Source organism: Cimex lectularius, unplaced genomic scaffold (genome assembly GCF_000648675.2).
Source record: "Cimex lectularius strain Harlan isolate CLEC.00 unplaced genomic scaffold, Clec_2.1 scaffold149, whole genome shotgun sequence".
Classification (NCBI taxonomy): domain Eukaryota; kingdom Metazoa; phylum Arthropoda; class Insecta; order Hemiptera; family Cimicidae; genus Cimex; species Cimex lectularius.
In genome coordinates, this window is record NW_019392736.1 from 763,986 (window position 1) to 791,136 (window position 27,151).

Sequence of the window (27,151 nt, forward strand, 5' to 3'; positions counted from 1 at the left end):
GTAATTATTTTAGCCTAAACAATAAATATTTATATCTTCTATCATAATTTATTGTACGCATAAGGCATGCTTTTTATATACATATCTCCTGAAACCTGAAAAATAAAAAAATCTTGCACTTTCGCATTTTATCAAGTATCATTTCAGATTAGATTATTGACTTTTCAATTATGATCTACCAGTTCGTATCAAGCATCACAATTAAAATTATCGGAAACAATGGAAGAGTAATCGTTTTTGCTCAAATTGCCGTCGTTTTGTGACCGTTAGATTAGGTCGCGGCCTATCATTGTACCGTTGTGCACAGGGTTAACCTCGAACACCCACTTTTCGACGCAGGCAGCCCACGCTTCAAGTGAATGTTCGCCTGGATTCTTTAAAGGAATCGTTCAAGAAGACGCTCGTGGTCTCAAGATCAAGAACATAAAGTAAGTTTCGATTGTTTGAACCACTATGAAATACCCAATTCACTTATTTGATCGGTACTCGATTTGATCGTAATAGTGTGGCAAAGGGAAACGTTGAAGCATTGGCAAAGACAGCACTTATTAGGAAGGCGCAAATAACCCTGGATGCTTACAAGTATGGGAGAAACGAAACGTCAACGGTTTAAAGTAAACAACCCAATTAGTAAAGTTAAAACTCAAGCACTCTCTTTATGGATTATATTTAGAAGTTATATTTGGAGGTTTATTGGTTTATGGTTGGCATGGTTGCTAATCCTTAATGAGCATCTATTGGCTGCCTACGCAAAACAATTTATAACAAATTTTTAATTATGATAGTTTAATGAGGATTTCAACAAATTGTTATAAAAAATATTTACAATCTGTAATAAATGTTAATTCTTTATTTAATAACAAAGCTTTACTTGTTTTGAAGGAGGCATTCGATGTTTAATTTATCAGGCTGTTGCTGAAGGGAGTTTTAATGAAAGCACAATTCGTCGTTCGGGAAAGTTTTTCTTCATGGTATACGACCAAGGAGAACCAACCCCGTGGATGACATTCAACGTTAATCGATGATGAACTTTTTAAGGAAGGTTAGGAAGGAAATCCCTATCAAACCGTCAAAACTAGTAGGTAGAACACAGTACTGACATTTTAGTTTAATCGAAAAAGTTACAGTTACGGTACATGGGTCCGATATGAGCTGAAATGAACGTCAACAGCTGAAACGTCAAAACGTTTGTGTTTCCCAGCTTGAACGACAAAAATTGAGGTATTTTGGGGCGCATAAAAATATGTTACGGCAAAAGGATCGTATATGACAGTAGATGCAGTAGATAGAGGTCAATCAGCTTGGTCACAAGCCAAAACAGAATTTTAAATTTAGAAATTAATAGCAGAAGTCTATTTTATTTTCAATCAAGGGGAAACAATCAATACATTGACATACAGCCAAGAAACTGAAAAATACCCGAAGCAAATAAAATCATGCACCGAAAAGAGGATCTCATACATGACAGTCGAAGCCGATCGGGCCGTAAATTAGATGACGATCAGCCATCCGATGGCACGCCAACTCATAACCTTAACCTTAAAAAATGCGTTTCTCCGCTTGAATATCTAAAAATTTAGCTATTTTGGGGCGCATAAAAATATGCTACGAAAATAGAATCATATTGACTATTGGAGCCGATTCGGCCAGAGATTTGATTTCGACCAGCCGACTAGTCATACCAAAACAAAATCTTAATCCTAAAAAAATAACTGTTTAATAAGTAAATTAATGCAACTCGACAGAATCCTGCCAATTAACCCAATTCAACATTTGATTAAAAAATAAATAAATAAACAGCCAACCCTGGTGATCATACAAGGTTCTATCCTGTTTCATGACAACCCTGACATCATGTTTCAATACAGACTGTGAAGCGTTGACCACTTTGGATAACTCATTATTTCACTGTTCACTGACCTGCGAACTGGGCACTTTTATCAAATACAACCATGTACAGGGGTGCAATGAGCTTATCTGCAGCTTTTGTGGATAAGAGGAAGAAATCATCAAAAACACTAATATATTGCTAAGCCTCAGTGTATAAATTCAAACAGAAAATCCTCGAGTGAAACCTCCGATAAGGGACTCTTACGTTTAGGGGACACCTCCGGCTATACGACTGTGGCACATGGACCGGCATGGAAGATTCATTTTCTATGTATTTAACCCCTTAATTATGGGACAGATAAAAAAAAGAGAACGCTGAATCGTACGACAGTCGGCTCCGACCCGGCAAAGGTTGGCTTTAAAATAACAAAATAAAAAAGTGCTCCATTCTTGCAAAAAGTTCGGAAGACCTAGGAAAATTTTAATCGTGAAGTCATTAAAAGCACATCTAAAACTACATCTCATAATTACATAGACAGCTACCAGGCGATAAAAATCTATCTTTAAAGGATATCTCTCGAAAGCGGACGAAAGTAGTAACACTATTTTTTATTTTTTTTTAATTTTTTAAATTGTGGCTTTGCTTATACGCATATGGCCAGTGTCCCGTGTTGCCAGCGACACCACCCGCCCGACCCGACCAAAGCCACCCCCGGGAAGAGACCTAGAGCGCCCACCCTGACTTATTTTTTTTTACAATTGGGAACTCCGCCCTCTCTTACGGGTGCATTGGGAGGATATAGATAAAAACCTTTACATCGCTGTGGAAAAGTCCACATCCTCCCCGCAACCCGGGGCAAAAGGCGCCCTGAGCACTCCACTCCTCCCCCCGACGGCCGCCCGGCCGGCCCGCCCCGGCCGCGCGGGCAGGCCTCCCGGACATAGATTGTTGTTTGAATAGTCTATATATCTATTCCGCTATCTTCTAGGAAGTCAAAAATATATCTGTATATAACACCACTACTTGTTGCCAACAAGGTTTCATAGCTGAACGGCTTGATCACCTCTTTCCGCTGGAAGATCCGTCTTAAAAGATTCTCTCTTTCTGTCTCATATTCAGGACAGAAACACTCTATTTTAAACAAGAAATTTCCCCTCAATGAATATCTTCATAGACTTTACCAAAAGATGTGATGTAGGAGCGACACTGTGAACATAGTGTAAGTAAATCATATTCTTCCAATGACTAACAGTTTAATGTCTGAGGGCTGGAATATCTAACAAATCAGATATACAGACCGTGCTAAAAACGATTAATTGAAAATTAATACTAAACTAGTGGATGAGCACACTAAAAACTTCCACTACCTGGTAGAGGGTATAACAAAAATATATTTGGAGATCGAGACGCGGTCTTGTGGGATGTAGGTTTAAAAATTTTTTTTTCTTTATTTCGATCATCTTCAGGGCTCAAAGTGCGTGCTTTGTGTGTAGACGTGTCACGGTTGTGTATCGTGTTGAAAGTGTTGTTAAAATGCAGGCAAAACAAGAAACAATAAAGAAACTGTTTCTCTAAACCTACTTCACAAGACCGCATCTCACGATCTCCAAATAATCATTAGTTAACGGTCACTAAATATTACACAGTATAATAAAAAGTGACAACTAAAAGACCTGGAGGCTACAAGCTAACCAAGAATGAAAGCAAGAAAAATCCACGAAACGCTAGCTCTGGAGACTGCAAAAGCAGCGAATCTTATAAACATATCCAATGGTGACAGAAGACATGCAGAACAAAGGTAAGACATTCTTAGCGATTTATTATTAAATTAATTGACTATTTTCTCTCCACCGTCCTAAATAATCTATATGCAGATCCGTTATTATGCTACACAAGGGCCTAGACTAAAACCTAAATAGATACTTTTTATTACAACTAATCACTACAATTATGAAAAGGATCTAGAACGGCACTCGAGCACAGTGAAAGTACATTGCGGTCGTACAAAGTAATTTATGCTAAGTCGTCACTTGACCATTTGTTCAAATTAATAATTTTTATTGCACTAGAACTCTTGATTAATTTTTACTTTGCCTAATTCATATATTGACTTTTTCAGAACGATTGATAAAAAGTACAAGCAAAGAAGAAAAACAATATGTATATATAAACACACAGCAATGAAAAATGAACAGTTGGTTTTTTTAAATTTTTTTTTATTATTATTATTATTGTCTGAAGCTTTAAAAGTAATAAAACCGATATATTGTTGCGCATGTCTTTTCCGTTTGCGAGGATGAGAATTTTCTCACATAAATTTCTCACAGTATAACCAATGGTGTTACGTATGAAATTTCTTTTAATGCTATGACCGAATTAATTATGAAACACAAATTTTTAAGCAATTACTTCTTTTTTAAAAGCGTATTTTAAATTTTCGGACATTGTTTAAAATCAATCAATACAAAGATTATACAATTTTAAAACTTAGACAACACACAGTACCAATTTGACGTTTTGACGTGCCGTAACGTTATTATTGTTATACATGTTCGGCTGGGAACGGTTCACCTTCTTATTTCACACTGTACGTACAACATTCCGGGCATTTGTTCTATACTGAACTGACAAATATGTGTGCGTCCACGTATATATGGTTGTCACAAAAATCCTTATGCATGGAAATGTATTTATTCAGATATTATTATTTTAAAAAAGCATTAACGAATTTTATCATTCTAAGGAAATAAACTATTAATTTTCAACATTGCATATTTTGTTGAGCTGATGACAATATTGTTCATTCAAAACAACACCTCGGATCCCAATCTCACACAGTAGATTTCTAAAGCTTGGCGGCTGGAAAAGACATGCTGGTAGCATCATAGTTACAACTAGGGTGCAAGTAGTATTTGGCTTTTAAAACTCTTTAAGCTTAATAGTTGAGTTCTGGCGGAAAGAGATCTGACGAACTAACAGAACAATAAAAGTACGTATGTAAATGTTAGGAATAAAAAATATTAGTGTAAACTAAAATAAAAAACGAGTAAATGCTAGTCCATGATATTGCCGTGCCTTGGAAGTCTGCAAATGGTATCAGCTGAATTTAGCAGCTTATATCAGCTTACACTTACAGCATTCGGCTACAGTTCTATACGATGTTAGTACATCCACGTTAAAAATCCACAGACAAAACCTTTTGCTCACAGCACTGGTTCCCTAGTAGTTTCGGGAGGAAGAGCCAAAGGTACAAAATAACTGTGCCAGTTGTTGCAAAATAATTTTTTTAGAGTTGTAAAAAATACAGCCTGGATAGGAAAAATTGCCTGAAGAACTACACATTTCAAAAATTTAGGAACTCATAAAAAATACTTCTACAAAGCTACTGGAAACAGTAAAATCTTCTACCAACCCTCTAGTTTCTCCTCTCGGCTCTAACATACATCAAAGAAGCCGTAAGTTAAGTTACTCAAATGCATGGATTAAGATGTTCTATGTTGTGAATTTTACGTTAGGTGTAATCATTACTCTCAACCTTGTAGACGGCGAAAGACTTGTTTATCTTATGTAAAAATTAATCGATCTGTTGAAGTATAAAGTCGACAACTGAAGCAAGCTTAAAGTGCAAAACAACTTTGCTATTCTGGTTGAATGGTTAAAAAAAAGCCTGAACAAGCTTTTTTCCTAAACAAATCTTCAAATATGGGTCTGCAGTAGACGAATGGTTAGGACGAATGACTCTGGACTTGTAGACCCCGCGGTCGTGAGTTCGATTCCACCGTCGCCCCTTAAATTTCTGACTTCAAAACTACATATACCATATAATAATTAACTGTTGCATTAACATGACAACATTAACTGTTGCAATAATTGAAAAGGATGATTTTAGTCACAAACTGGACCCGAATCTCAAGCTGTAACCGCTAATCATCAGTCTAAGTTACCTTAAGTTCATTCCACAGTTATACTGTCTCCAATCTGCGTAGAATACGCATTAACTTATATAGTCTGCTAATGAGCGATTACAGGTTCGGATCATTGCAAATCCAGTTTGTGAGTAGAACCACAATTTTAACGATTTGATTGATATACTTCATTAAACATTTTTTTACCATTCATGGTTAACATTTAAAGAACAAATCGATTTACAAAAAATCTTCAAATCGCGTATGATACTCTTGTTTAAAATCAATTTTTTAACCGGATTTTGTAAAGATTTTGATTTTTTTGGGCTTAGTTCTCTGACAAATCGTGATAATGTTCTTTTTGAAGGAATTTTTCTCCGTCACTAAATCGCTAAATTGAGCTTACGGTGGCATTGATCCGCCGATAATCCGCTAGTCATCGTGTACAAATTCTTGTTTAGTCTCGTGTAAACCACAATCACCTGCTAATTGGTTTGTTCTGATGGTTAGGGTTTCAACGTTGTTAACGAGACTCAGAATTAAAAACATTTCTCTTTTTCTCTTTGTTCCCGCCTTCGCCCATAACTGAGTAGTTTGGCTGTTTCAGACCAAAACAGCTTAGATAGGTCATTTATAACAGCCAAAAAAAAGTTTTAATGAATGTCAACCATGACACAAACGAGTCGATTAATTTTTGTCAAATCATTTGTTAATCTTTCAATTAATTATTCTTTTTATAAGGGGGGATTCGAACCCACGACCTTCGGCTAAATACACCGCTGCTCTACCACTTCGAATCCCGCTCGTGACACTGACTTTTTTATCACAACCAAGACTTACATAAAAAGAATAATTAATTGAAAGAAGTAACTTAGTCAATTGACCACTAAAACATAAGCGGATTATCATTTATTCATGATTTCATGCAAAAGAACAAAAGTTTATTAGTGACAAACGTACACCCAAATACAAAAAAGTGATGAAAATGGAGTTCATTTGCTCTATTTTCCTAAGTGTTAATAGATCTTTGACTCCTGCGTTTTGGTTTGCAAATTCGCACAAAATTTACTATTTTTCGTGCAGTTCTTCAATCTTATTTCATGTGATTAGCCTTTTATACATGGAATTTTATAAGTATTTACCATTTAGAAAATTGTTGATGAATGGGCTCATTTGATAGTTTGTTACTTAATTTAGCAGTGTTTCTGTACGTGTTGAATTGTAATTGCATTGTAAGTTTAATTGTAGTTATGTAACAGTAGGTTTATTTATGTTTGTATTCAGTTTTTGCATCAATATATTGTAAACTTTCTGTAAAATTGTTATGTAAGTTTTTGGTTGAAATGAAAAATTTACATAAAAATGTCAATTAGATCACTAAATATAATGGATTTCCGTAAAATATTATGAAAGCTAAAAAATGACAAAAATATTTAAGCAAAAACCAATTCGAACAGTTATGAAGGTTACACTAGTGAAAGTTAAACTTTCCTGCCTTCTACCCTTAATAATATTAAACATGTGATAATTGAATTGGTCATAATTGAAGGGTGAATGTACACAACACGCTCCTCAAGAGAAAATATAAATGATCTCTAGCTTATTACACCTTGCAAATAATCATGGGAGATTCCTAGGACTTGACAGTGTAAACAAAAAAATACATATGTATACGGCAGTCTAAAGTTGAATGCTGTGAATATGGTCTCATATTAAGTGCACGAATTCAGAAAACAGAACAAAACAACATCCTACTCTAGTTAAACTCCGTTAGTCGGAACTTGTTTAACGTAATTGGTAATGGCTTAAGCCAATTTACTTTCTTAAAAAATAAGGCCGAATTTGTTGTTTTTGTTTCTTAAATATTTAAAAATTAACTAGGAAATTCTATAAAATTAAAAATATAAATGGAGTTTGAATAGTGACAAAAGCAGAAACGGATCACAACTATGACACTACAAAACTGGTGTAAGACCTCGAAATTGCTAGTTCTTAAGGTAATTGAACATTACATTTATTTTAAGAAAAAAGGTCAAATGTAGGGTTATTCAAAGTTTTCGTCAATATAATTTATATTATTAAACTGAGCACGGAATTTCTAATTTCCGAACTAGTTAACTAGTTACGTAAATGAGCAGTTATTAGAGGCCAGGCTATTATCTAAGCCCATGGGATCAGTCGTCACTCAGAAATGTCGAAATCATATAAGTAAGTGTTTAAAGGAAAAAGTAGACGAAGCAAAGGAAAATGCGGCATCCAGGATTTCAACATTTCGTCTGGTATTCCATCTTTTATTACCGACTCAGGACCTCACCCTACTTATTATACCCCAGTCGTCATCCCTCATTGTTAACTAGGTGTTTTGCTCTGTGAAACTCTTGACAAACGTTTTGCAGGGATGATGAGAAACCTCTACGCTTGTATAATATGCAATATGAAAGTTTAAAACAAAACGTCCGGCATTATTTAACCAGAAATATACAATGCTGCACTAACACCGTGGGGCAAATTGATCAGAAATGGAAAGAGCTTCCCCCACCTTATAACCCGGTCATTGCTCCATGGTTAACTAGGTGTTTTACACTATAAAAAAACACTTTGCACTTGTTTAGCAGGGGTGATGAATCTGAGTTATATCAGTGAGAAATAGAAAGAAAATACTTTATTCTGGGACTAGAGTCCCCCAGGAAAAACAAAAAGGTCACAAATATTTTTGTACAAATCTGGTACTTGAATCAATGTTATTTTGATGTTAACATCAAGTAAAGTAAGATGAACTAAATCACACACAAAATATAAAAATAGTAATAATAGTAGCAAAGTAAGCAATTGAGGCGAAATTGTCTGTTTGGAGGGAGATGAGGTATTGGTTCAGGAGGGATTTAAAAGAGGTAAGGGTAACCTGTATCCACTGGATAAAGTATAGTGTGAAAGTTTAAAAGCAAAATGAACGGCATTGTTCTGAAACGGAACAATTCACCGTCTTGCTTATAATCACCCTGCTTAATCTAGTTAGGCCGTCATGGTTAACTAGGCGTTTTGATATATGAAGTACTTTATATACATTTGGAAGGAAGGAAGGACAACCTGAGCTTTATGATATATGTATGCGTGAAAGCTTAAAAGATACCCCAATTTTGATGCAGAAAGACCCAAGAAAAATAAGAAGAAATAGAAGAATAACGTGTCGCGCCTCACCGTGCTTATTCCCAGTCATGACCCATCTGCAATCTTTTTCGTTCAATCAATAATAGGATAGGATGGCACCGAAACCGCGAAACCAAAGGAGAATGGTATCGACACCAAATTCCAACGATGATCGAAAACGGACGAACCATGATCTTCATGATGGCTGATTTTTTGGAGATTCAAAGAAAATTTTGTGACGATGAGAAAGTGTATCTACTTTTCTTACTAGATAGACTTATTTACGAAAAAATATTAAAGAGTGAAAGGGGTTTTGAAGTTTTAATGACACAACATAAAAATTATCGCACTTGAAAAACGTTGTAATTTCAAGAGATTTAAGTGCCATTTTTTTTTATAAAGCGTCATGGGCATCTGGTGCATTTTGCAGACAGTCATAGTGGTAAAACAACAATATCAGCGGTCCAATCGCCGTATCCGTGGTAAGGTCATCAACAGAAGGCCCGAATGTGTACTCTCCCATGACACTTCCGCTCTTCCTCCGACTGTTTACGCCGGACACAGAAACATTCTTCCGGTCTTGTTTCTGCAACATCAGTCAAATTTTTGAGCTGAAAAGATTACCCTTCCTCGAGTATGTCAATTTTTTTAGACTGTTTCTCAGTCATTTCCGATCATTTTGGTCCGATTGTGTTTGCACCACCTCGCAGACTTCGGAGAAGAAATCTAACAAATGAATAATTAATAGAAATAGTAAAGGTGGGGTGAGTATGTAGATTCATCTTTTTGGTAAATGATGGTTCTGCTCACAGAATTTAATAGCAATTGAATAATTGACAAAAAATGAATTATTAATGCCATCGCAACATCGCTTGCTCAAAGATATCTCGTGAAAAACGAAAATCTTCGTAAAAGTTGTCAAATAACCTCTTCAAAGGTCCAATGGTAGGATAATTTTTTACAGCTCCTCACATAGTGAGAATATTTCCAATCTTCTTATCTGATCTCCGGAATTTTAAGTTTTTTGTTACACTGCGAGATGAACAATTTTATACTACTGTATTGCTTAAAATAAACAACGCAAAACACCCATAATTTTGTTTCCTGGTCGTATTTTCTCAATGCGATAATTTTTCTATCTTGCTGAATAAGGTCGAGCCCGTGGCCGGGTGAAAAGAGAAAGGTAATTCAGAAGTTCCTGTAAGCCGGCAAGTTGAGGAATAGATGTTGTCGGTGGAAGATGAGCATGCTTGAGATAACTATCTTGTGAAATGACTCACTTCTTCCTTTTTTTGGTCACTCGGCAATTTCCCTTAATCTGGGACTCGTCGCAACTTTTGTCCCGTCATCGCGAATTATTTATTATGATTTTGAGTTCCAGAAAGTGGACAATCCTGAAATGAAAGTGTGCTCGATTTCGAATGGTTTAAGATATACTTGCAGACAAATAAAAAACAAGAACAGTAGATTTGGGCGATCACTAAAGTCTGCGTTAACTGCATTAAAAACAAACAAAGAGTGTGCTGAACGACGTGCTTTTTCGTTTCGGAAAAGTGCGTAAAGATTGTCTCACAGTAAGTGGAATGGGGTTCCAAATATGCAGGTTCATTTACTGCCATCCTATGATTTATGGCAGTTTCTAGTCAGCTTAATCAAAATGTCAAGGAATCAATGAATGTATGTAAAAAAACACATTAATATGGCAGGATTGATAGCGTATCGCCACAGATTTGCTAAGTTCTTTCTGCTTGTGCATCTTTGCTTCAGATAGACGTGAGCCTTTTTTGGGAATGCAAATGTTTTCGCAACAAATGTTCGTCTCAAAAGCTGAAAATCCGACAATTCTTCAACCTTAGTGGACAGCTCAGTTGATCCATTTGTGAACGCCGTGTTTGCCTTTCGGTACTTTTGATTCCATGCATACAGTTACTTTATTTTCATTGATGTAGTGACAATTGTGCTCGGCGTGGTTGTCTGATAAACATTTGCACTGCAAGGGTAAACAGTTAGCGATTGTCAAAGCTAGATCAAAAGTCTAGCAACGCAACCAAGATTCGAATATTGCTACAGATGGTAGAATCATCTTTGACGCCTTGCTTACTATCAACCTGCATCCACCTCTTATTGAAAAAATAAGAAGCAATTTAAAGAGAGTTAAGCGAAGTTCCACCGTCTCGTTCTCATTGGCTAGGGCGCATTTGACTTGAGGTTATCAGGAAATAAATTAGCAGATCGGATGGCTAATGTTGCATCCTGGAATGAGTGTTTGTCCGTTGCTAACGCCAGGATATTTTGCCCGTCTAGACAGAAAGTGATCAAGAGGTCATTGTGGCGATCTATGCAATAATATAGAACGAGATGGAACGTGTCCAGACCAATAGTTTTCTTCCGGAGAGGGTATACTGCATCTTCACGACTTTTTTTTTTAAATGTTGTTATGGAATATAAGTTCGAACGAAGAATCACTCGTTGTGTTGTAGCGTTACCTCTAATTCAAAGAAAAATAAGAGGCAATGTTGGATGCATAGAATTAAGGAGTAGTAGGATAATACTACTACTTAAAAACCTGATGGTGTGTCCCCCTACTGTGGGACCTGATGGTATTCTCGAAATTTGCTTGAGGCACTGATGTCATTCGCTGAGTATTGGATCTGGTATATTTCTTGATAAGTGGAAGTTATGGTATGTGTTACCTCTTCACAAAAGGGAATTAAGACTGCTTCGTCCAATTACAGGCCCAGATGTTCTCCAGTTGCAAAGGTCGTGGACTCATTTGTCTTCACTCTCTATATTTTATAATAACTTTGTGTCGATTGATCAACATGTGTGTGTACAGATGTATGTCACTGTTATTTTAATGTGAACTTTTTGCTCTTAATAACGCGTATTACCTCTGGCCTCTGGAAGGGCCTTAAAATTCCTTGGAATCGAGTAAATGAGCGACGGATTTCTCTTGTGAAACAGAATGCCAATCTTCAACAAGAGCGATTTGAAGCTGTTGGCGGCAGCGAAAGATGTCTAACACGTTTCTTTATGATGTACCTACCTTCCTAGTGTTCTATAGGGTTGACGTCCCGACGTCTCCTGAGACGTCACGCTGGCCAATTCATTGTGGTAATACCGTCATCCTCCACGTACTGGGTGGTCATGGGGTCGAGCATTTCATGCATTAACACGAAGTTGTCTCCAATAAATGGAGCAAATGGGACCTCAGCTCCAGAACTTCCTCTATGTACCTTAGTGTCATCAAAGATCTATTCTGTATGATAATCCGTTCGTGGCATAGACGTAGATTCCACCCTATGCCTTAACTGACTGACTTTGAAAAAGGATGTCTCACGCATGGTATTCACCACTCTTCTCCACACACGGTCCCGGTCATCTGATTTTCACAAATCAAACTTCTCAAAACTTCACAAGTCTCCAAGCGAGCTGCTGATTTGAGAATGGTCGCCTTTCTGCTCGATGCCTCTCCAGTAGAGAAGATGATGTAGGACGTCTAGAGACTAGGCTATTCTCACGAAGCCTTCTGATGACAGTTTTAGAGCTCGCCCTTCAGTACGGACCGTTGGAGTTGATACTTATCAAGCCGTTAAAAGACGGTTTCGTAATGTGGTAAAACGATCATCTCTAGCCGTCGTCCATCGCGGTCGACAACTCTCTTCAAGACTTACCGCCCTAAACCACTGAGACCATCATCGATAATAGAGCGTAGCATACCCAGGTATGTACTTCTGCCCGGGCTAGATCTCGATTTAAAACCATGCTTTTAAGAAAAAAAAATTTTTTTTCTACGCAAATTTATTGTTTCATAAATATCACTGTATAAAATCCACCCTTGATCTTAGTGATCGTAGTTATTATGGAAAATAATCAACTAAATACAAGTGACTGGTTTTTTTGTTGTCTTTGAGTGTATATCGACTAGAATACTTAAAATAATGATTAATTATAAATTTGTTGCATTAAAAGTACAAATTTTTGAAATTGAGTGAGAATATATCTAAGTGCCATTTGTAAGTTGTCATTATGTAATGTCTTTTATTACGTCAAATTTTATGAAACACTCCAGGTGGTGGAGCATGGAGCATGATGCATTGTTTTAACAAATAAAATACACAGACACACTCATTCGCTTTAAATAATGTTAAAAATGTCTTTTATTGGTGATTGTTGAAAATAATGTTCCCTTGTTATTATGAGGGATGTGGTCAAAGAAAGATATTTTTAATTAAATAGTTTTAAATCTTTAACTTTCGGAACTTGATTGTACCTTCTTCAGAGCTATACAAAAGGATTTATTAAACATTTTACTTTTGGCCAATTTAAAATCAAATATGTATATAAAAACAAGACACACATTTTTGTACTTACTGATTTTTGGTCAGAAGCATATAAACTTAAGTTCTCTTACTTTCATGTTAACACTGGAAACCTTTTCACTTTCTTCTTCACCTTCTCAACTATGATTTCTGTCTGGGATGTTATATAAAACTAGTCTAGTCATTTCATAGTTGAAAAGTGAAGAAGAAAATAAAAAAGGTTTTCAGTGTTGACATGAAAATCAAAGAATTTAAGTTTAGTTTATATACTTCTGATCAAAAATCAGCAAGTACAAAAATGTACGTCTCGTTCCTATATGTATTTAATGTTTAATTGGCCAAAATTAAAATTAAAATTAAAGTGAAATAGATCCTTTTGTATAGTCCTGAAGTAGCTACAATAAAGTTCCGAAAGTTAGGCGAAGATTTAAAATTAAAAATATCTTTCTTTGTCCTCATCCATGATAATATCCAAGGTAACTTTATCTGCATAAGTTGGTCGATAAATGTACAAAACGTTATTTTTTAACTAAATATATACATTTTCATGAAGATTTGTCACGAAGGTAAAAATGATTTACGTACCTTTATCCGTGCTAAAGAACGAAGCGAAGTACATGATTTTATAAGACCCTTGTTTAAAAAAATAGCACAAAATGTTTAACAAAATAATGAATTCTTAATCACTTAATTAAGGGTTATTAAAAACAAAATTTTCCATGCATCTCCACATTCTTTAAAATTTGTAGGACGAGCCTTCCCATGACCATGATGCACTGCAAATACGATACATGAGAGCTTATCAAAAATAACCTCCTCTATTCTTACACCACGTTTGAGGTTACAGCAAGGTAGCCGTCAACAATCCGACACGTGCTTGTTTGGTTGTTATTTTATTTTATTATTTAAGCAAAGCAGTAAGTCCCGTGCTTAGCAGCGATGCCGATCACGTCCTTAGCAGCGCAGCTCAAGCGCCTCGAAGCCCCGCAGACGAATCTGCTGATACACAAGAAGAAAAAGGCGTCCTTCCTGTTCGACTCCAAAGAAGCAGCACGCCTCGACAGAGACACCTTTTATGAAATCGGTATGCCTTACTTAATTACGCTTAAAAAATAAACACGACAATTTTGTTAAAAATTAATTATTGAGCAATTATAATAAGTAAAATAGTTAAGTATATTAAGTTAATAGTTGAGAAAGAAAAAAAACATGGAAACTTGGTGGGGGCTCATCCCATTTGTTAGACCTCATTAAATAATAAAACATACACATAATTTCCTTATAATCATTTTCGTGACAAATATCGAGGAAAACTAGGATACACTTTCAGTTTTACACTCTGCAATTGAGTAAAATGGTCAGTGAAGATCAGTTTATCATACACTCCCTGACAAAATTATCTACCATCTCCATATTTGTTGAATGTAGGCTGGAACACCGTAGCTGAGACGGGGTTCTGGAGTAGCCCGAATTGACCATACTAATTAATTATTCCTTATATTAAAGGCATAATTAATTGGAATAAATTAAAAATATTGGAGTTCATCAATAAAACGACACTATTGTTCCCATATATAAATATACATATAAATCCATATTTGCTTAGTGATCATAATTGACCATATTAATTATTCCAATTAATTATTATTTTTATCTAAGGTTTTTCGTCTCAACCGTAAACCTTAGATAAAAAGAATAATGAACTGATTCATATTAATATTGATTACATATACGTGCATCTTTTTTCTCCCAGTCAATAGATTATGGCCATCACTACACCTGGAGGACGCATGTTACACCAGCCAACACTGGCACTCAAATATGGGAAATTAAGGGGAAGTAGGCCATAATCTTATGAGACAACATGACGGGTTCTCGGGATGGGATAGTAGGTTAAGATGAGTTGGTGCTGGGTGTTGGTCTGCGAGTGTGTGAGCTCATGCTGAACCAATACTGGGTCCGTCTCACTCGCAGGTTTGTTGAACTACTCAAACATATTTCAGCATTGAAACATAGTAAGAAGCTTTGATATGTCTGAAGATTTGTGATTGGAAGGGTTGAATGTGCTGGATATCGGATGGCTTGGCAGAACCTCATTACCAATCCGTATGTAATGGCCTGAATAGATGAAAGGGGCTTAGGAAGTGGGGGTTTATGTCCCTCAAGCATTGTCCTGTTTTTATTCTGTTTTATTTTGACGGGTAAAAAAATGGTCCGAAAAGTCTTCTGTTAAGTTGTCTCTTAAGTCTTGTGTGGGGATTCCAGAGTGGAGTGGAAGTCTGTAGCTCCTTGTTATTAATGTACATTGGAGGGCAAGACTGTTTTGTCAATGTCAATGTACACTTTATTATTTTTTTGTTTTTGCAGTGATCTTACTATTTACCTCATTTAGATTTGTCCTGCTCTTTTCCGAAATTTTCACATCTGTTTTGAATAGGTTTAAAAAGTTTTTTGATATACTTTTTTCGGATGTTGTCCTAAAATGCAATTCATGAGCAACTTTAAGGAGTTGAACTGCTTATGGAATGTTGGGGTTTTTGATGAACGAAAACAACACTTAATAATTTTTACATTCTATACATTTCAAGGCCTAACTGGCCTCTTCTTCGAATATCTAGGGTTGAGAATTGACTCTGTAGATTTAATAAAAAAATTACCAACTATCAAAAACCCAACCAACCGTATGTCTGCACAACAACGATAAAAATATTAAAAAAAAGGATCGTGCTTACCTTGTGAATAACTTTCTCCAAGAGTTTTCAATAATGTTAGTATAGTTAATATAGTTAGTATTAGTTAATATAGCTATGTAACTGGCTGGCCAGGGTAAAACTGAAATATTTTTGTTTTCAAGGATATTACGTACTATTCACGCCTGTGAATGGTTGTGTTGTTGTCTTGCTGAAAGATGAACCTCTCTTTTGTCAGTTCTTCTCCTCTTTCAATAATTCTGCTCTCTCAGGGGGAAACTGGATAAGTCAAATTTGCATATTCCAGTAAGAATTTAGGCCTTGCAGACCATGTATAATTTTAAGTCAAGAAGGAAACATATCCTTTTAAACAAAATGTACCTTCTGAGACATCTTGACAAGTTACGTCAACATTTTGATAATTCTACTTGTCTATTTGTAAACTGGAATAACTCATATAGTGAAACAGAATAAGTGTATTTGCTTATGTCCTAATGAATGTGGGTGCTACAAAATTTTAAGACCTCCTTGTGTTAGAATTTGTTTCATTGATAACAATTGAATTAATATTTCACCTGTAAAATATAGTGTTTTTTAATATCATTTGAGCATATAGAAGGTATACATGAATAACTGCATAAGTGGTGGTATGATAATTGGTGAATACAAGTAAGTACCAGAAAGTTGAGATATAATTAAATAAATTAAAATACCTATTTATTAGGTCATCTACATTAAATTTGATGAAACGCTAGCACAATACACTTTTTTAAGTTAGAACAAAAAGTCTAAACATTAAAATCGCAACCCTAAAAGTTTTTTGGACTTACCCTGAGGGTGCAAAATTCGTTGCTTAATAATATCAATATAATTTTTAGGTTCATTTTTGCTAAACAAAATTTTGACTCAATTTTTCCATAGCACTCTATCCCAGCCCAAACCATGATACCACGACCTATTTGATGCTTACTTAAAAACATTTTTCCTTTCTTAGAACACGAAAATAATATCGAAATCCATCAAACCGTAAAAATTGAAATGTTTTTCATCGCTAAAAATTACTTTTCTACACTCCTTTCTCCATAATATATATTCACTGGTAAATTGCTTTCTGTTTCGCTTTTCAATGGCAGGATCTTTGTAGATACATTTTGTATGTGTTTGGAAACTCCAATTTGTTGGGAAATTTCTCTCACACTGGCTCTACAGCAGTTGTCTGAGCAAAAAATATGAGCAATTTTTGAAACTGTGAAATTTTTATCTAGGAATTGGTTATGGTTAGTGGCTTACCCACTCTCCGATAACACTTTTTAACATGGGATGTTGTAAAAAAATAGAAAAAAATGACAATAATAGTTGATAATTATTTAACAACAGTATAAAACACGCATCACAATATTAGCAAGGAATTTTAATAAAAACTGAGAATTGTATATATATGTATTCTGCTTAAATAAACATCCAATTCTCAATGGATTAAAGAATTAATAAAATTATAATTAACAATTTTTTTAGTACCCTTATTATTTTCCATATTAGCTAGAGAACAATACTTGCGCTGGTTGTTTTATATGGGGGAAGGGGAGAGTGATAGACAAGGGGAATTGAACCCACGACCACCGAGGGGCCTATGAGCTAACCACTTGGCAACTGCAGTCCCCCCAAAATATAATATAAATTACAAAATAACATGTTTAACTTGTCCAATTTAGGAATCAGTGGACTTGAAGAGCTGAAGGCATTGAATCCAAATTTTGCATCATTTGAAACGACTCTGTTTGATGTTACTTCCAAAGGATTTGAGCGTTCAATGGAAACGCAAGAAACAAATGAAAAGCTGAACTATCACATTAGAAATTTCCTGGTGTTATTATCGCCTTATTTTCTAATTAAATCATCACACAAAGCAATCGAATGGCTTATTAATAGGTGAGAATTGCACTCGCTTTGTAGATGCAAATGCAATATATGTTGTGATTTTTAGATACCACATACACGAGTTTAATGTTGATGATATTATGTTTCTTATACTCCCGTATCATGAAACGATGCAGTTTGCAAGGATGCTGCAGTTGATTCCGATCCAAGAGCAAGTCGGAACTTGGCATTGGTTGTACAACGTCAAAAGGGAAGGCGTGCCACTATCAAAAATAGCCTTGTTAAATAGAACTGCAAAAGACATGTCATTTTTAAAATTTGTCGCAAACATGCCAATCGATGCTATCAAAGTATATTATTCTCAATCAATTGTAAAATAAGCTTGTCTTGTTCTCTTTTTAAATAGTAATATTGTACAAAATGTCTTATAGATCCATGGAAATAAAGCTCACAGTTTAGCCACACTTTATGGGTTTTATTGTACAACTGTAATAGGAGGTTTGGAATATTCAGAAACTATCACGGAAATTCACATCAGCCATTTGTTGCCGTCATTGATGGCTGGTTTGAGCTCAACAGTACCTGACTTCACAGCGTCAACATACATGATAATTGCTAGCCTGTCTACAAAAGCTTGCCTTGGGGAAAAAATTTTACATGGTCTATTTAATAAGATATGTAAAGTAGGTGGATTTTTAATTTCTTTTATGTATAATTTTCATTAGAGTATTTTATTTGTTTTCGTTTGTAGGTGGAACATAAAAAGTTATACTCAGAAACAACGCTCATATTGGTATTGCTGTGTCAAAGTTCTTTAAAAAAAGTCAGTTTGCCAGAAGCAGCATTAAAAAAATTAGCATCCACTGACTGGCTTTTGTCAAGCCTGACTACACTTAGCAAACAAAACATCCTTATAATTCCATTTGTGGTTTGTCTTTTACGTTCTGCTATCAAACTTGTCATTCAAGGAGGGGAAGAGTTAAAACCTTTCGTTCAAAGTCTGTTGAATCAACTTCAGCTCGACAATTCAGATGCCCAAGAAATTTTCAAGTAAGCTTACGATGCGCTTCATAAAAAAATTGTCCTAATTTAACTTTGCAATTTTTAGCTGCCTTTTAGAAGAATTCAACGAAGAATGCGAAGAATCGATTTTATGCTGGTACAGCACTCTGGTAAGGGAACTCGAAAAAAGTTTCCCTAATGTTTTTGATGTAACTGCTTCCCGAGCTCTTTCAGCGAAAGGATCAAAGGGGGCTGTTGCTTTAGAAACCTTACTGGGTGTGAATATATCAAGAAATGACCTGTATGAAAAATTAGTTCATACTAATGAAGATGTCAGAGTTTCTGCTATTAAGCACATCACCAAACATTTAGAACCTGAACAGGTATTTTTGTTTAAAAAAAAGAAAAAAAAAGTTTGACTTAATTTTTGAACATTTGACTTTTAGTTGGGATGGTTGAGACAATCTTTGTTAGAAAGGTTCAAAGATGATAGCTACAGGGTTGTTAAAATGCTGCTTTCGATGCCACAACCTTTAATCAATTCTCTTTCGCCTGAGGGGCTATTTGAAAACTTAATTGTCGTGATTTCAAAATTTAGCTTTCACCTAGTGATTCTGAAAAATGCCATATCCATGTTAATGTCGATGGTCACTCCTGAAAATCTATCAGCATTTGTCCTAGCAGCCTTACCAGAGATACTGCCTATAATAAAACATAAAGTTTTAAAGGATATCGACATACCTGAATTCTGTAGTTTTTTCTCCACTATCAAAAGATGTGAGTATAATAAATCCTAGAACTTTATAAGTTTAATTATTTACAATTTTATTTACTCTACTTAAAGTGTACCATTTTATTGAAAACAACTCTTTCAAAAAATATTTATTTCAAAGCATATTGCCTTAAGATTTTAAAAATAACTGTCTTTTTTAGCTGACGAAGAAGCAGATCCGGGAAAAATTGTGTGGAGTGTTTTGGCCAGAGAAGGAGTATTGCCTCCAATTGACAATATTTTTACTGCTTTTGAAAAATCTTTGCTTTTTACAAATAATAGTCGTTACTGGTTTGCCATGTCTTTGATGGTAGCTAACAGCATTCCTGCAAAACCTGATCCTACGAGGGTCAAGAAAATAGTGAATTTCCTCCTTGATTATCTTAAATGCCACAAGGTTTCTAAAATTACTTTTAACAATTAAACAATCAGTTTTTAATTTTAAATAATAATTATATTTTTAAGATGTGTGTTGAAAATGATGGAGAACTATTAAATGAAAATACCATATGCCAATGCTTGAATAAATCAAAGGAAAGGCTTCCAGTTGAAGGTGCATTGTATGCTTTAACTGTTTTGACATCAAAAACACTCAATACACAAAAACATTTGAAATCTCCTTGGTTTGATTTCAACTCAAAGGGGAATATTTTTACATTATTTGTTTACAAAGTGATTCATGAAGGAATCCAATCTCAGAAGAAACAAATCAAAAAAGCTTTTTCGAAAACCCAAATTATTTTCCTTAAGGTAATTACCTAAATTTTAAACAACTTCACTTCTAAAACGATGTAGATTACGAAATTTAATGGATATTTTTTTGTTTTTGAAAGAATCATTTTCCAAATGTGGAAACGCAGATAAATTTTCTCCTCAACGCACTCATCTATGACTCTTCTCTTGGACAAAAGTGTATTTCCTTGATTGAAGATATAATAAGAAATGACGAAAGCTTGCTATCTACTCTGATAAAACAAGATTCTGCAGTGGTACCTGCGTTGATGATGTTACTTGGATCTAAGGATGAGCCTGTCCGAACTGGAGTTATCAATATTATTCAGATTATCACTGGTTCTCTGGCAAATGAATTTTACAGACCTCTTTTAGACGAGCTTGCAGCTTTTGCTATTGAACTGAAGCTTGACCATGAGTAAGCCGGCATTTTGCAATAAATTTTTTTCTGTTTAATCTGTTATTAATTTTTTTCAGGCAAATTGTTATTTTTGCTTATTCGCATTTGTCTCCGGTGAAAGAAATTTCATCTATGCTTAGTACATCAAAGCGAGAAAGCTTTAGACAAGTATTAACAACCCTTTTATCCACCATTACTTCTGTTTCCACACCAATGTACATTAAAGCCAAGTTGTTACAGATTTTAGAATTTGTTCAGTCCGAGGTAGTTAATTTAATAAATTCCTTTGATTAGTAATTGTTTCATCAAAAATAATTGTTATTTCAGGAATTATTCTATGAACTTCTTCCTTTAGCCATGGAACTTCTCAATGAAACGAAAACTTTAAGTGAAGTCGAATCGACAGTGCTCTCTTTTATTCTGAAAAGATTTAATCCACAGATCATTAATTGTGTGAATGAGCCGAAGATTTGGGATTTTCTCGCTAAAGGATTCTCTGATCACAGGATGCAAATGGACGATTCTGAGGCCGGCAAAAAAATTTGTCCTGCCGCTGTTTTAATGAATCAGGTTTGTAAAAAAAAACAATCTAAAAAACTAGTATTTATTCCAAAATGAATATTTGATTTCAGATATCAAGAGATTTGTTTGAGAACATGCCTGAACCCAAAATGGAAAATCAAGAGAAACTCTTATGTCTTATTATAACAAATATAACCGATTCTGAAAATGCCCAAGTGATTTCAGCTTGTGCCTCGTTATTTAAGAGAATTGCTATTGACTGTAAAATTCTGGTGTCTTTGTTATATCCCATGATCACCGTGCAGGCTCCTCTTCTGGCGGAGAAAAAGGGTTTACGCCCCAGATTGAGAAAAAGGTAAAAGTTTACCAAATATGTATGATGTTCTTACGTCCACCATAAACACATATTAATTTTTAATTTACTAGTCTGCGTTATATTTAAATGATAATCTTTTTTCTTACAGTATTGCTGCCATTCCATCGTTAGAGATTTTAGAAAGTCTTGAATGGAAAAAAGGAGTTTGTCTGCTTGAAATGACTCAGAATAAAAAGAAGTTAACATCGATAAATTTACTTTTGCCAGTTTTATTCAACATTCTAAAAAAGTAAGCTTTCAGTTATATAATAAATAAATAAATAATATTGTTTAATATTTACAGATGTCTACAATTTGAGGAACAAGGGCCAGTAGAATATAATAAACAGTTGGTCCTATCCAGCATTCTCCATTGCTGTGAACGTCTGACTGAAAAATCAGAAAATATTGTACTATCGCAGGAAACATTGCACGTCGATCTGGTCGTAGATTGTCTTAGGGCTTCTCACAACCCTCAGACACACCATCACGCCCTTTTGACCCTGACTTACATCGCCCATCTCATACCTGAACAAGTTCTACACAACATAATGGCGATATTTACTTTTATAGGATCTTCTGTACTGCGGCAAGATGACGCTTACAGTTTTCAAATAATAGCAAAAGTTATTGATACGATCATACCAGTATTAATAAAGGTAATTATTTAATAATAGATTTTAAAAGGTATATTATACTAGGTAGTTCATCAAAGTTAGGATCTATTTTCATAAAATAAGTTTTAAAAAATTAATATAAAAAAATAGTAAGAACGTATCAATGGCTGATGATATACCAAAATTATTGTTTATATATATCAAGTCTTCTACAGTTGAAAATATGCTTAACTGTTATTTTATCTTTGTATCCTAAGCGGTCCCTTTCCGGCCAGATTGTATGATCTTTAAGCTGGGAATACACCCGATGCAACGCTATGCGGCACTACCCGATGCCTTGCCACGTTTTGGTAGGGTGTGCACATCTATACAACATTAAGAGCATGCCTCGTACAGTCACACAGCGTGTATCACAAATCAGTATCACAATCGTAACGCCTCTTTTGTTCTTAATGCATTATTTCGAGCAAAACGTGTAATAAATCGTTAGTCAAATTCATTATATCAAAAAATGGTATTCCGGTATTTTGATAAATTTTCTACCAAACCATTAAAATTAATTTTTTTAAATAAAAACTAATGAATTTTTGATCTTGGTTAATTTGATTTGAATTTATTGTAATTAATATAACGACAATAATACTTGTAATTTGAATAAAAATATGAGTGACCAGTGCTTTTATCTTCGACTGTACTCGATGTGACCCGACGAAAATCTAGGCAGTGGGGATCGCAGAGCGTAGAGTAGGGTAGCATGGCGTGGTATCGCGGGGGTGATAGAATCTTATGGAAAATTGGACTTTGGATTTGCGTCGGGTAGTGTGTTCCTGGCCTCTTTTTTCCCACTCTTCAACCCATTCTTCATGCACCCAGGACTACCCTCTTTTTAAACCAGCGACAGTTTAGCAGGGCTGTTTTTATTCCTTTCAGCCCAATGGTTTCTCCAATATTCTTTCACTACATTTGATACTACTAGACTATAGTTTTATATCTGCTGGATGGCTTCGTGGAGTCTTCCAGTGGCTTCTTGACCGCCTTACCTTTGTTCCTGGCTAGTACTACACCTGACCTTCTTCCTGTCTGTAATGATTGCTTTCAACTGTTTCTTTTCTTGATTTATTAGAGGGGCCATGGTTTGTCCCTCCTTGAGCTCACCTTTTAACATTTTATGCGTAGGGTGTCTATTGTATGATAATAATTTTATTTTTTCTTAGACTTCATCGCATCAAGAGCTAGAACTGTCGGTCTGTAATGTGATCAGGGTATTTGTTGCCGCTCTGCTTGATGTCCCTGAGCATAGAAGAATACCTGTAATGCGTAAATTAATGGTTACATTGGAGGATGGAAAATATTTATGGATATTCCTCCTTTTAGTGTTTGAAAGCCAGGTTTTAAGACCAACCACACAATCCACCGAACTAAGTTAGTATTTTATTAAGAACAGTTTACTTAAAATGATTTTATTAGCATTGTTTTAATTTTAAAATAATTTTTTTAGGCAATTTTGGCCTTCAAGAAAATACTGTTCTACCCAAGAAACTTGATATAGCACTTCAGATATGCGGAGAATTCCCTCCACCTGTCATTTTATTGACCTGTCATAAACTTTTATTGCACGTTTCAGCATTGCCAAACAATAAGGGTAATTAAACCATATTTGCTTAGTGGTCATAATTGTTCATATTAATTATTCCAATTAATAATTTTTTTAATTTAAGGTTTTTAGTTGAGATGAAAAATTAGTGTCACGAGTGGGATTTGAACCCATGACCTTTGGCTCAATACGCTGCTGCTCTAGTCACATGAGCTATCGTGACTTTGAAGTCAGAAAAGAGTTGAAGGTCGTGGGTTTGAATCCTGCTCGTGACACTAATTTTGAATCTCAACCAAAAACCATAGATACAAATTAAAATTAATTGGAATAAGGGTAATAAGGGCTCATCTCAATTTTTGATCTTACTTATATTAATTTTTTTTAGATGATAAAAACGTCCAAAAAGTTAAAGACAATCTAATATTATCAATATTTAATGTCAATGATAATACTGGAAAACAATTACGACATTATAAATACACACTTGTTATGTTCATGTCTTATTTACTTTCTTCAAACACTTTTGTTCTACAGGTAATATGATAATAGCTAACTGCTTGGATTTTTAAAATATTTTATTCGGAATTTCTTTTTAGATAGCAGAATTAGCTGAAGATGAAAGTGAATCTTTGGAAGGACTTTTTGAAGTCATTCTTGAACAAAATTTAATATATATTCGAAGTGTTCTTAAACAGGTAGAACTTTCTTCTGGGCAGCCTACGGCAAAGTACTGGAAGGCAGTTTTAAATCAGACATATGACATTCTAGACAAGGTAGAAAAAGGTTTTAGTTATTGTTATTTGTTGAAAATATATTTTTATTTGTAACCTTTCGTATTTTAATTGTTTAGATCAATGCTTTATTGCCGACTGCGATGTTCCTAAGGGTTGTTAAGAGTTTGATGAACAACGAATTAGAGGCCATTAGGAGAAAAGCCATAGAACTTTTAGGCTGGAGGTTACAGCAACCCAGGCCCGTACCCACTGAGGTGCTCATTGGGCTTCTCAAACCGCTCAGGTTGTGTTTGGACACAATTTCGCCACAGGAAGTCTCACAGGATGTCCAGCTTACACAGCAAACAGCTCTTTTAGCCATGAAATTAATGGCTAGACATCTTGCCCATATTTACAAAGACGAGTTCAAAATGGTTGTTAAAATAATTTTAAAAAGTCTTAACTGTTTGTTATTTATTTATTTTTTAAAGGTTTTGGTGAAGTTATCAGGCATTATTTCACTTGAATTTCCTCCTAATTGGGCTCTTATAGGATCTCTTGTTTTGTGCATTGGCGAATTGACCACAGCCCTCAAAGCACATTCTCTTTTTCAACTTCAAGTTTTTATGCCTGCCATTATAAAACAATTGCAGAACCATAGAAAAGAAGAAGGGTAATTTTTTTTTATCCAATTATATTAATACAAAATAAAACAATCATTTTATCTTTTATTTTATACAGAAATGAATTGCTTCTACTAAGCATTGTCACATCCGTGCAGAAAATAGTTGACTGTTTAGTTTTATTCATTAGTCCATATATTGATTCCCTTTTGTATGAATTGAGTCTGTTATCGGCGAAATTTTCCGGTGAACAGCAAGAGTCACCTAAATCCCATTTGGTCCAAAAACTCAAGATGATAAGGTAATTCCAACTACCTTTACCAAGCCATCCAAACGACAGATTAATTTATTTTTTATTTTTAGGCAAAAATTATCTAGTGAAACTCCAAATCGTGTTCTAGTGCCAGCAGTATCAACTTGTTTTACAAAACTAATCAAACATAATGCATTTTCTGGTGTTTCACCCCTCATGTCCATACTTTCTGAAAGTATCACATCATCCTCTGATTTGACAGTAGAAATGACCAACTTTTTCCTGACTGCTCTACAATTTAGAGCGAATTTTCCTGAGCTGCCTTTAGATCAAATTGAATCAGTCGAGACACCTGTTATTTCGTCGTTGACTGTAATGGTACTTAAACTGTCGGAGGCTGCTTTTAGACCTCTGTACCATAAACTGTACGACTGGGCTGTTAGAAATACAGACCAAACCGAACGTGCTATAACTTTTTACAGGTTTGCTATAACTATAATTTTGGTTTAAGAAACGCTCATATACATTAAAAAAAATTGTTTTACACAGGTTGTCGGGTAAAATAGCGGAATCGCTGAAAAATCTGTTCAATCTTTTCGCTGGTATTTTCGTGGCGAATTGTTCCGAATTATTGGAACAAATAATTTCAAGCAAACAAAAAGAGGAATGCTACGCAGTATTTGAGGGAGAATTCGGCGAAGAAAAAACTTGCTTGCTTCTCGACTGCATATTGAAGACTTTACTTACAATATTTACTTACGATTCTCAAAATTTTATAACAAAAGAAAGATTCAACAATTTAGTTCATCCACTTGTCAATCAGGTATTTTCAAATTGTATTGTATGCATTTTATATACTCCACTTTTTATATCATTTCAGTTGGAGAATGAAGTTGGAGGTGTGGAAATGTGGAAAGAGCGTTGTGAGAAGCTTCTTACACCCTGCATCGCTCAGATGTCTACATCAACTTCTGACGATTCTTTATGGAAACAGTTGAATAACCAAGTCCTTTTAAAAACACGACATGAAAAGTCACACGTAAGTCTTAGTATTGAGTTTGTAAATTAAAATATTTAAATTTATAAATNAATTAAAATATTTATATATAATAATGTTTACAGGTAAGATTGGCAGCCTTGAGAACAATTTGCAAACTAGCGGAGAAACTTGGAGAAGACTTTTTACCACTTCTTCCTGAAACTGTACCTTGCCTAGCTGAACTTCTTGAAGATGACGAAGAAGAGGTTGAAAAAGAATGTCAAAGAGTTGTAAACGAAATGGAAGTTATTTTAGGAGAACCGATACAAAAATATTTTTAATTTGTAAATACTTTACACATTATGTATAAAATAATATTTTATATAAAATAGTTTAAAGAAAGAATATTTTTATCACACTGATTGCTGAATTCCTCATTCCAAAATTGTACTTAGATTTGTCTTACAATTTTATTCTTATTTTTATTCGAACTTTCACCCCGAAGGGTGGTCTGTATCGCCCTAATAGTGCGCCAAATGGCGTACAGCTTCGCTGTGTATTATGCTGCAATGAAGAGGCAACAATTGGGTGGCCACTCTCTCGCTATACATGGCACATGCCGCACCATCGCTGGTATTGGACTCATCTGTAAAACCCAGTTCGGCTCTCCTTAAGGCCTAACCAAAGTGAATCCTGAGCATGTCATAGACAACAATGTACGGGCACTTGAGGATCGTCCTAGCAAGAGGGTGCTCTGGCTTGGCCAAAACCTGGATACATAATCGAGGGTAACCTGCTCTCTATAAAGTTCGAGAG

At 35.0% G+C, this 27,151-nt stretch overlaps 1 protein-coding gene across 2 annotated transcripts; it reads left to right on the forward strand.

Moving 5' to 3' along the window:
- The first annotated feature begins 14,040 nt into the window (after positions 1-14,040).
- LOC106667934 (HEAT repeat-containing protein 1) lies at positions 14,041-26,710 on the forward strand. 2 transcript variants are annotated; one of them, XM_014396233.2, is made up of 26 exons: positions 14,041-14,289; positions 17,608-17,824; positions 17,880-18,144; positions 18,205-18,456; positions 18,525-18,823; positions 18,882-19,158; positions 19,222-19,552; positions 19,709-19,944; positions 20,013-20,297; positions 20,381-20,697; positions 20,757-20,943; positions 21,007-21,249; positions 21,312-21,556; positions 21,666-21,806; positions 21,861-22,215; positions 23,388-23,595; positions 23,672-23,815; positions 24,153-24,301; positions 24,364-24,540; positions 24,618-24,914; positions 24,972-25,153; positions 25,222-25,404; positions 25,467-25,838; positions 25,906-26,179; positions 26,237-26,395; positions 26,479-26,710. In XM_014396233.2, exons 1-26 carry the CDS (start codon positions 14,145-14,147, stop codon positions 26,674-26,676), a joined length of 6,138 nt encoding a protein of 2,045 aa, XP_014251719.1. In that variant the 5' UTR covers positions 14,041-14,144; the 3' UTR covers positions 26,677-26,710. The 2 variants fall into 2 exon arrangements, with proteins under 2 accessions (XP_014251719.1, XP_014251720.1); XM_014396234.2 differs by having other exon boundaries at positions 17,880-18,123; positions 26,479-26,676.
- The last annotated feature ends 441 nt before the right edge of the window (positions 26,711-27,151 follow it).

Excerpts from the sequence above, each read along its gene's own strand:
- LOC106667934 (XM_014396233.2), top strand. The coding sequence starts at position 14,145 with ATGCCGATCACGTCCTTAGCAGCGCAGCTCAAGCGCCTCGAAGCCCCG. Across the intron at positions 18,457-18,524 it reads TATTTAATAAGATATGTAAA|GTGGAACATAAAAAGTTATA; the intron begins GTAGGTGGATTT and ends TTTCGTTTGTAG. Across the intron at positions 20,298-20,380 it reads CCCAAATTATTTTCCTTAAG|AATCATTTTCCAAATGTGGA; the intron begins GTAATTACCTAA and ends TGTTTTTGAAAG.